This window comes from Stylophora pistillata, chromosome 2 (genome assembly GCF_964205215.1).
Source record: "Stylophora pistillata chromosome 2, jaStyPist1.2, whole genome shotgun sequence".
Taxonomy (NCBI): domain Eukaryota; kingdom Metazoa; phylum Cnidaria; class Anthozoa; order Scleractinia; family Pocilloporidae; genus Stylophora; species Stylophora pistillata.
The window spans coordinates 4,059,452-4,071,014 of NC_142520.1; the positions used below are offsets into that span (position 1 = coordinate 4,059,452).

Below are 11,563 nucleotides of genomic sequence, written 5' to 3' on the forward strand. Positions count from 1 at the left end.
ATACTTCGCAATTTTTTAACTAGGGTATATTGAGATTAAATTTCCAAGTTTAACTTCGTTTAGATAGACCGTGCTACCTCATCGGGATGGTATAGCTACCATGATGCCACGTGGTATCGCCTAGCAACTATTGCGTCAGAGCAGGGTTGAATAATGTTCCCTTCATCGGCTATGAAGTGTTGTAGTCTTGTAAAGTTTTTATTGTGTCTTTCTTTGAAGTGTACTACAAAATTTTTTCTTATTATTAATATCTTTTACTCCAAAATTGATTCATACGGCCATTGAGTGATTACAGATTAAATGATTCATCAATATATTTTAAAACGGTCTTTTCTGGCATCTCTATTCTAAGAAATTATTCCAATTGATCATAGAATGACAATGGCGCTAGGTAAACGTCGTAAAATTCATGTTTCCGGAACGTTACCACGTGTTTCCGCCCATGTTAACATGAATTTACACTTGCGGAAACGTTTGTTTCCTTCAACTGAAACCTGACGGAAACATCTTAAAAAGTGGTAAGGTTCCGCTGCGACCGCAGCAACGGAAACACGAGTAAACGTCACCAAGCCGGCAGCGGAAACACGAGTTAATGGTCGTGTTTCCACGACGGTTTCACATATTTGTTCCACGTTTCCGTTTACGGATTCTTGATGTTTCGTCCTGTGAAATGTCATTAACCTAAGTTTATGGTTAAGAAAGTTACCCAGCAGCTGGGAAAAAAACATCAATACGGTTTGAATTTGCGATAGAGCTCATAAGCTACAGTCTAGACAACATAAGTGAAAGTGGTTATAAATGCACACAGTATTTGCTCAATTTAAGGGGAAGATATAAGTACAAAGGCTACTCTCGATCCTCCTGAGGAATTCCAGCGTTAGCGTGACTCTGACGGCTCTGAGAGTTCTTTGTGTTGTCAGCTTGCCCATGGTTCAATGCACTTGGGTGAATTCTTTGGAATTTTCTTTTGAAACGCCCTTTTATCTAGAATGGAAGTATAAGGAAATTAGAGGTACTCATCTTTGTTACCAGTTTTTCTAGATGTAAATCACCAAGATTCAAAATTCATATATACCTCACTATTTCTCAAACAGTGAAAGAAGAAAATAGAGAGTCCCTTTAAACAAAAGCAGTAGAGATTTCAGTTAATCACTTGATAAATAAACAAATCAACAAATAGATCCACAAATAAAAAAAAGCTTAAAACGTCATGGTCGTTTTTATCGAATGCATGGTAGCGACCAAAAGCGTTATACAATTTCCTTTTTTTTTTATGAATGTAGGGTTGTGTCCAAACAGTTTAGCCAGAGATCCTGTATTCTTTCTCTCTGTCTTCAATCGTTCACCCGCTTAAGGTTTAGTTTTTAGAATACATCTCTATCCGGCAGATATAATAGTTTCATGGTGACTCCATTATTATTGTTAAGTAGAGCTAAGGCTTTGGAGATAAAAAGGAAGGTGCGAAAGGATGTCTTAGATAATCTTTTCGGAATGGAAGGGTGGTTCTGGTGTTTAAAACTGAATCCGAGTCATCCTTAGATATAGGGGCACTTCCAAGTATTTCTGACGCTCAACTTATCAGATGTACGCCCTTATCTTACCCAGTGAAAGGCAAACTTAAAGCTAAATAGCACTTTACCTGAGTAGAGTTAAGGATTACAAAAATGTAGGAAAAGGCGATGTGTAGTGGTAAAAGGAAGCCAATCAGCCACGTGACGCCCAGCAACGGAGCTAACACGACACATGCGCGGATGCCTAGCCTAGAAGAGACCAAATGAATGCTCAATCTTTCTCCAACGGAAATCCGAGGGAAGACTAAAAATCTAAGTTGAAATTTAAGGTTAAAGATACCCGGGACAAAATGCAGTGGAGGTGGGTGGTTACTTTGACTGTGATCAAGCGACCAGCATATCATCAAGCAAAGAAGTTTTCGATAACGCCAGCTCTCCTTACCAAAAAGCCCTCTACGAAAGTGGCTACGACTATAAGCCTACATATGATCCACAGCCAGCTCAAAAGCGCACCAAAAATCGCAAAAGAGAAGTGATATGGTATAATCCACCATGGAACTTCAACGTGAAGACCAATCTGGGAAGAAAGTTCTTAAATACTGTTGACAGATGCTTCTCGAAAAACCATCCACTACACAAGATCTTCAATCGCCACACACTAAGTGTTTCGTTAATACAACGAATTATTAACTTGATTTCCTGATTGACTTTGATTGACACTAAGTTTCGCAATTAAGCCACGTGAATAAGTCTGTTTTCAGTTCAGATGTTTAGATTCGAAGTGACCCTCATGTTTTGCTGACCTGTCGCGCTGACCCGTATTCTGTTATACCCTGATCTGTTATATCTGTTGCCGACCTGTATACCGTGAAACAATCCTACTAGACATCGCCACAGAAGTAAGTTATCAGTGCTGCAATTCTAGCTAATAGTTTGACTCGTGTGTTTATGTATCAACGCTGAGATTGGGACCTTTGATGCCCGCCCAATTTAAAAAGTCTAGGAAAGTTTAATAAAATACGTTTCGGTCCGAGACCTTCATCAGTTGTAATACAATGACTTAAGACTTACAATGACGTAAGTCATTGTATTACAACTGATGAAGGTCTCGGTCCGAAACGTACTTTATTAAGCTTTCTTAGACTTTTTATTTGAGCATAGATCTTTCTTAGCTCGAAGTTGTCCGTCCTCGTGTTCTACAATATTTTTCCTACTATTTATCGAGGTTTGGACTGTGAATCCCTTTGGATCCTTCTGGCGCTGCGTCACTGTTGGCTCGAGGCCTTTTAACTAATGTAGTTACGTCCTTTTTTCCTCTCATAATATTTATATATATATATATATATATATATATATATATATATATATATACAACAAACTATTATGCGAGATCTTTTGAAATATAATGAAGTATAACCTCTCCACTAGAATATTTAATTTTATGGAGGTATTACAGGAGGAAACAACTCTTGTCATCCCACCTGATCTGTTCAGTCTGGTTATCTTTCACCTGTTGGATTGTTGTCATTTCTTTGATAACGCGCACGAGGATCACCATGTTAATCTTTAGGGATTAAAAAGGAAGAAAAAAGAGGAGAAGTAAGCTTCTGTTGTAAGTTTTTGAAGGAGGACTTTAAAAGACTCATTAAGAATATTTGATTGAAATCAATTTTGAAACAAATGTATGTAGATGACTAAGCTGATATTCATTGAAAAAGATTCAATCTGTGGCAACTTACAATTGCGATTAGTCCAACAAAGGAAACAAATATCCAGATAATATTGTTAGAGGAAGACATCCAGCATCTGAAAATTGGAAAAATAAAACTAGCTTTCTATCTTTGTTCGTTCATTAGTTAAAGTAATTAGGGGTATTTCATGTCAGAATTTGAAATAAAAACCAAAGGATAATGCATCATGATGCCTTTATATTACTTTGTAAAACATCATTCTGGATGATAACTTATAAATTTTCTTGGTCTAGCACATGGAGAGACTGATCCACAGTTTGAAAGAAGGGGGTGCCCGGTGAAAAGGGTCGGGAAAAGGCCAGCTTAGAAGGCTGGGGGCTACAGATAACAAGTTTCGCAAAACGTATTATATATTTTTGTCTACCCTTAGACCTTGATTATGGTCTACCAATATTTGTAGGCAGGTAAAGGGGATGGTGACACCAGGGAACTAATGTCTTCGTGTTTGATCCCCCCGCCCCACCCCACCCCACTCCTCCCCTTGTTTGTTTTTTAGGTTCACATTTCCAGGCTCTCACCATTTCGAAGCAGTTGATAAATTAAGGAAACTATCAAACTTCAAACATACTTTGTATCACTGATAAAATTTTCTATTCCATCTTTTCCTGAAGTAATACCCAGAGATACAGCAACTATGATTGCAGGCAGTCCTGAAGAAAAAAACCCACAGTAGAAAAAGCCATTTTCAATTAGTAACTAAAAGCTACTGTTTTAAGTATTACAATAATCGAGACTGAGCACTATTACATTTGCTCAAGCCAAAGACTGTACAAGTTGAGGATTTTAAGAAACTGACACCCCTATATTATTATGTGAAAATACGAGTTTTCAATCTGACTTTTATATTTTATACTCTTGAAATTTTTTTTCATTGGTATGAAACTTCTAAAATAGTTTCAATTACAAAATAGCTTCGCGTTTTAGCCAATTAGACCTATGCTGGTGACATTCAAAATAAAACCAGATTTAATCATCTCCGGAAATACCGTACACCTTATTTTGACACCCATCAGGACGATCCAATGATTTTCAGAAAGCACACCTGTTCATTCGAAGACTTAAAAATATGCTCGTTTGAAGAAAACTTCCCCGATGTTTTCATGGCAACTATCTTTTGCACCTTTTAGCCTCTTTATCCACCCTGAAACCTACTCTGCCTTGGTATCTAACCAATCAGAATCAAGATATTCTGTTAAGTATATTCTATAAGTCCAATCCCATTTTTGACTAGTAGTGAGCCTTACCCCAGCAAAAACCATGGTAACGATATATTTTATCGGTGATGTTGTACACTTTTACAATAAATAAGTAGATATAAATGCCCTCAAGAAGCATCCAGCAAAAGGAAGCCATCAGGAAATACTGCATGAAAGCAGCCACAGTTACGCAAGCAGCCTGCAAGGAATAGATAATTCTTAAAAAAAATAATATGAAAAACAATGCCAAACAATAATAATAACAATAATAATAATAATAAAGGAAGAATACAAAATCGGAAGCATGCAAACAAACAAACAAGAAAAAATAATAACTTGTGCGATCAGTCTTTAAATCAATCAGTCAAAATAATAAGCTGAACTAATTAAAAACAAACAAACAAATAAACAAGCACAAGAACAACGAAAACAACTCAATAAACAACAAGAAGTAATAATTCAAAAAGGCACCTTATTTCCAGTAGAGTTAATTCCAGCAAAAAAGATGATATGTCCTGCTCCAATGCAGGAGGTCAGACTAACCCGTATGTGACACAAAGGTGAATGTCTGTCTCTGCAGGTAATTAACTGCAAAGAAAAATCATCAGAAATACAATAGTAAATAGTGAAACAAATGAAGGAATAAATACTCTGGCACAATATATAGCATATATATATATATATATATATATATATATATATATATATATAACACAAAGAATATTAATAAATATATATATATATATATATATATATATATATATATATATATATATATATATATATCGGGCGAAGCTCATCACCTTAGTTGTGATTTGAGCACTCTCGCATGGCAACATGCCTGCACTTGGTCCCACAAGTGTAGCGCCCAGGCAATGGTTTATTCCAGAGCTTGGCCCAGTGTCTGCACTGCACTGATGAGACCCACATAGGTCGAAACAGTGTGCACTGTCTGCAGTATATATATATATATATATATATATATATATATATATATATATATATATATATATTTATTACACGACTCAGGCAGTCAGAGGGCCAGTAAGTAAAATCAACCAATCAAAATGCTCTATTGCCGGTCAATATTCTCTCAGTATTGGACCGGGCACTGTCCCGAATTGTCCCGAATGATACCGCACTTGTGTCCCTTTGAACTTCAGTCATATAATAAATCTCTCATTAACCAAGCTTGCTCGGGACCGCACTGGAAGAATATCGGCCCTCGGTCTTTTTTGTGCGGACCTCGCTGCGCTCGGTCCGTACTGTCAAGACCTCGGGCCGATATTCTCCCAGTACGGCCCTCGCGCTTGGTTTATAAAATATATATAACTTAATAAATAACGAGTAGAAACAAGAATATTTACCAAAAAGTTTTCATCTTACACAAAAATTTTATTTCAAGCCATTTTAACTCCTCGGTGAGAAATATTCAATGAAAGATCATCTTAGAACGTCCACTTTCTTTACCAGGTGCGAGAAGTCCATTCTGAGCCCCAGATCGAACTAGTCTGATAACTTGATGAACAGTGATAATCCCCCAGAATTCAGTAAGACATCAGTGTTTATTGATATTACTTACGTGAGCTGAAGATAGCTGATAACTGTGAGTACGACTCCAGTGAGAGATAAAGCCATCCCTACTTGAGTGAGGATTGTCAGTATTTTGTCATGTTCATCTGACGAAAGAGTTTTCTCCTGGTTGGAAGACTGAAAAGTCATAATTATTTTATTTGGACCAAAGAAAGTGTTGTCTATTACAATAAATATATACAGATGCGATACCAGTTATGACTCAATGTTCCTTTTGTAGATTCATGATTTAATATTTTTAAAAAAAAAAATGTTTACCTTCCCTTCAGCACCATTGTCGGTGAAATCCATGAGCACAGCGAAGTGGGTTAAGTGATTGCAAACACATTTTGTATGGTGATCGGATATCATCTTTGTTTGACATCCTTCACTTGACCAACTCCCAAAGCTTTGAAAAAAAAAGACACGAGGAAGAACTCAAGACTAGTTATTCTATCACAACCCCCTACACCCTCTTCCTCAAAAATGCTCAATTTACCCTACTAACCCAAAAGTTTTTTCAGATACTTTTGCCTTCCATCCATACAGTTTGGGTTCCCATTAAAAACTGAAATTCGCGTCGTTAATAAAAGTGTTCTAACTATGCTGCTTACCTGTCTTCAGAGAAGCTCCAGAATACACATGTTCTGTTTTTTCGATCCACCTGAGGAATGGTTAAAGTGCATATGACACAAAAATTTTTTTCCCGGCTTTTGGTAATTCAATATGTATGATAAACTGTGAGACAGTAGAAAATTATAATTTCTTTTGGTTATGACCGTTATTAGCCATGCAAAACTTGCTCGATTTCCATATAAAACTGCCTCAGGAGACTAGGGACGAGAAACAAGGTCGTGACGTGGAGTTGTTTGATTGCCAAAGGGGCTATCAAAGTGTTCTGAGAGGAAACTCCGCGTATTTGTCAAAATTCGTCCGTTTCCAATCCGTTTCTTTCCATGATGTTCAGTGACTCCTACTCTAGTAGTGAATCGTGTGGCTCTTCTGAAAGAACGGATTGGAGTGAAGTGACTATGTTATCGTCCCGTATCAAGACGAGCCGCTTGCTGATTATAGCGAAGAAGAATCCTCGAACGCAAGTGAAGAAAGGGATAGCGACGGACTTAGCCTTTTGACTTTGGAGGCTAGATTTTAAGGAAATGTGCGTGTGTATTTCTGGTAAGTTGAAAGCTTTACTATAATTCCAGACTAACGTAAGCATAAGCAGAGCTGATCTGAGCCCTTGCGTCGCGATGTTTGTCCAATAACTATTCCTTTACCTCTTCCAGGTGTCAATGCGAGCAATGCAACACTGAGCTGTTAGTCGGTGCTCTCGAGTTTTGTGTTGCATTGTTGCAGAGAAGTAACTAATTCATCCGCAAAGATGCTTTTTGATGGCTTGATCGAAAGAATCAAGTGCAATACCGAACACGAAGATTACGAATCGCGCCGTTGTTTGGCAAGTCGCTCCCCTCCTTAGAAACCAAGGTGGAGGAATTTATCGTCGACGCAATGAAGTGTCAGAGAACGAGTAAGTTTAAACATATAAATATCTGTATATATATACATCTGTCATTTCTGATTTTGTTGCTTTACTCATCAATTATGATACTTCTAGTTTTATCTCAATCGTTGAATTTGCCAGTGATAAGAAACGAGTCTCTTATCATTTCATTGAGGAAGGGAGGTCCAGTAATCACCCGAGCTGTACATTTTTTCATTTCTCATTTTCCTCTTTATTTGTAGGTTCATCAGAGCTGTTGCATATAGATGAATCACCAGATGGCTTTGTGGGTACATAGGCTGGATAACAGAAGACCTCTACCAGCTTGTGTTTATCACAGTAAAAGGAAAAAGTACAACACACGAAAACACAGGGGATATACCAATGTCCAGGAGTATTGAGCTCTAGTAAAAATATTCCATGTATCCAGGAAGAAAAACTTATGATTAAAAAAATGCTCCCAGCTCAGTTTCATTCATCTGGGCCATATCATCTTTGTCTATGCTACTCTGGATTAAATTAATAATAATGACCATAAAACAGCTGATTTGGAAAAAAAATGAGAGTCACTTTATTTGCTACTTTTCTTCCGGTGACCATGTGATGGCCTCTTGCTTTTGCGTGGGCATCTAGAACTAGATTAACTAGTGCTTGGTTGACTTTTACCATCAGCTTGATGTGAAGTTTGTTCTGATTCTATAGGAAAACAATAGTTATATAGTATGTGAGTGCATTTTTACAGTATGTGTGTTACCGTGTAGGCCCTATGAAAGTTAGTGTTTAATCCAGCAAATGTACTTTATCCTCACTTGTCTTGTGTTTGGATTACAAAATTCAAAGTTCACAAAAATGCATGAAAGAAATTACACCAAAGTCTACTTTGTTGACATCAGTGGCTCAAATGTGTCTCCTTTACCTTAAGGATATGTGGGGTTGCAAAAATAAACAGAACTGGCCATGGTAAAAAAAAATGACTGGTAATGACTGCTCGCCTGACAGTTCTCGCGATCTATCAATTCTTGGGAAACTTCGGGCACAACCGCATCCATCGTGGGAATAGAACCCTTGATCAGAACTCTATTCCGCTTCGTATTTTCCATGCTTTCCATCGTGAAAGCCATTCTGTTCTCGTCACAGCTTCGCTCACTGAATGGACCGAACACATTGAGGCATGCTTTGAAATCAGCTCTTTGAAATCCACTCGGTGCCGTTGCACGAATTTCATCCATCTCTTTCTCAAAGCACGATCCACAGGAAATTGGTGCATCGAGATGCCTGGCGTGTAGCTGGTGTTCGTACAGCTCTGAATTGTTAGGCACTTCGGCGACACAATAGCGCCCACCTTTCCTCACAGGCTTCTTCTTTTCCGCCATGCACTCAATGAGAGTACCACAACCTGACGTCACAGCCTCAGCTCACGTGACTTTTTGGCCGCGCGCGGTCCAGGGGACAAATTTCAGGCCGCATTTGCGCGAAGTTCGAACGAAAAAAAAAAAATTGAGACCTTACGATACCCCGAGATCGGTGTACGGGTACGGGTACTGCTCCCGTACGCGTAAGATATTCATGTGCGTAGCTAATTTGATTAAGATGCCCGAAGAGTTAACACGCGGGAATTTGTAACGATTGTTTACAAAGACGGCGGCCGCGGCGGAAGCATTTGCTCTTTTTCTTCAGAAATAAGTTATCTAAATTGTTTAATAAAGTCCATCAAATGTATCCAAAATTCTCCTTTACGAATGTTCTGTCTTTAGAAAGTACGCCAATGATATGCTTCATCTTCGAAAGCACAAGCGCACGTCACTTGTTATTGCAAACCCCGCCATTTCATCGAAGCACATTACCAAACAACTTCTTTGATTGTGAACCTCAGCATTGACTCCCATGCCATATTTGTCAATGCTAGTGCTTTTGGAAGACACAACTGAGAAATTCTCAGAAATCCCCCAAATCACCACCACAAATTATTGATATCGTTTCAGAGTTCAACCTTCGCATTTGACATCCAAAGTCAATCCAGTTTGACGCGCTTTCTTTACCGCTAAAATTTAAAATTTGGCAAAAATATGTCAACAGACTTGCAATAACATTACTAAGGAGTCAAACAATTCAAAACGTCTTAAAAACTCACTCGTTTCTCCATCATGTAGCTCGTCATTCTCGTACTCTAGTACTCGTACTTCTTCTACGGGTAAACTGGTGTCTACCCCGGAAAAAACGGCTGGGTCTACCGGGTAAGATCGATGACGTCATCGCAAAATGAAAAAAACATGGCGCTACCCGTTACCCGTACACCGATTTTGGGGTATCTTCGAAATCGGGAATTTTCGATGAACTTTAACTCTCGAATCGTTCATCATACCTATCTAGCTACCAAAAAACAGTGTAAAAAATTAATTTTGTGTCATATACACTTTAAGTGTCCTAGTTCAAGAAGTAAGATAGCAGGGCTTCAGCGCTTGCCTCGCTCATGCCTCACTATTAAGGCGTCGTAGCTAAAGAATATTAATGGATAACCCTCTAAGCTAGATGGTAACCCTCTGCATCAAGGTCTCTGGGATTACGCCACTAATGACTTTTCGCCTATTAATTTGTTTAATGGTTAAAATTTACCAGGTATCCTATGTGATATAGAAGAGAGCCGCCGGAGTTTGATAGTATCCCCTTTGTAATAGGTTCAAAGTAACACAATTTGGAGCGGATCTTAAAGGGATGTAATGCTGATTTGGGTAGTCTTCAACTTAGGGATTAGTCGGTAAATCTCAGTTTGAATTGCGGTAAAAGATGACAACTTGTTCAACCATAGAAGGACGAAGGAACTGTTTGTATCCCCTTTCACGACAATGAAAAAACAAACAAAATAAAACAAAACTGAAAATGAGACAAAACAAAGAACTTGAAATAATAAGTAAACAAATAACGAGAGGGAGGCATAGATACCCTTAGGTTCTTAAACACCAATGTGACGTTTTCTAACAAATCTGCAGGCTGAGGGTCTACTACGGCGGACATAATTATACTGTCAAGTATTCTGAAATAAAAAAAAAATTAGACGATCGCAAAAGAACAAAATAATATTAGAACATAGCTAATAGAGCCGCGCAATTAAATTCAGTATACGTAAGCGAGCTCAAAGTTCCGATAGTGCACACTGATAGCGTAAGCAAATCACTTCGCTAGAATTTTTTTTTTTCGTGCGAGGGGCCATTGGTAGCGCGGGGGAAAATAATATATTTCGCGACAATAATGGATGTAAACAGAGACTCGGCCTACTAGTCACAAAACTAAGACAATTTTTCGACCTTTTCCGTTGGGCTAGAGTTCTTAAATGTGGCAGAAAAAAAGAAAAACAACGGAAAAAGAGACTCGGCATCAACGCCGTCACCATTCGCTTCAATTGATATTGTTGTCCGTTTTTCGCGTCGGATTTGATGCAAAATTCTACCGGCTAGAGTTGCCCTCAGCTATTGCCTCTGGCAACTCTTACGCTTCTTCCGTGCTCTCCAAACTTCCCGCGTGCTCCATAACTCGATAGTGCACGCTAAAGCATGAACCAATTGTTAATTTCTATTCATCTTTACTTTCGAAAAAAAAGAAAAAAAAAATATATATATATATATAACATGCGTACCTTGTTTTGTTGCCTCTCTCAGAACTGGCTGAATAGTTTGTGAAAGACTCAGAAAGTTTTTTGTATGCAACCCCAAGTACTACTGAGTCTGTTTTAAAGGGAATGATAACTACTTTAATTTCGGTTTTCAAAACTTCACGATGTAATTGTTTTTTAAAACGACCGTGACTTATAAGTACTCAGGGCACTAGTGTCGTCATAGACAGGGAAATCGTGGAAGAACACTGTTTGAAGTTTTTTGAAAAATCATAAAGTTTTTTCGTAAAAGAAAGAGATTCAAGATAATTAAAAACGGAGACCGATTTGCACTAGGGAAAAAGGGAAAAAGGAAACAACACCTCACTGTCCTTAGTATTAAATGTAAGCTACACGCATACTGGTGGTTTTCACCGTCATGTTAT

The 11,563-nt window shown here is 38.1% G+C and overlaps 1 protein-coding gene across 1 annotated transcript; it reads right to left on the reverse strand.

Moving 5' to 3' along the window:
- Nucleotides 1–200: 200 nt before the first annotated feature.
- LOC148736732 (adhesion G protein-coupled receptor L4-like) lies at nucleotides 201–10,673 on the reverse strand. Its single transcript, XM_088747077.1, has 12 exons — nucleotides 10,472–10,673; nucleotides 6,645–6,694; nucleotides 6,310–6,439; nucleotides 6,041–6,168; nucleotides 4,930–5,032; nucleotides 4,507–4,657; nucleotides 3,831–3,912; nucleotides 3,251–3,317; nucleotides 2,993–3,075; nucleotides 1,640–1,760; nucleotides 1,076–1,117; nucleotides 201–984 (listed from the first exon to the last, which is right to left on the reverse strand). The coding sequence occupies exons 1-12, from the start codon at nucleotides 10,541–10,543 to the stop codon at nucleotides 847–849; spliced, it is 1,167 nt and encodes a 388-aa protein (XP_088603203.1). The 5' UTR covers nucleotides 10,544–10,673; the 3' UTR covers nucleotides 201–846.
- Nucleotides 10,674–11,563: the final 890 nt, after the last annotated feature.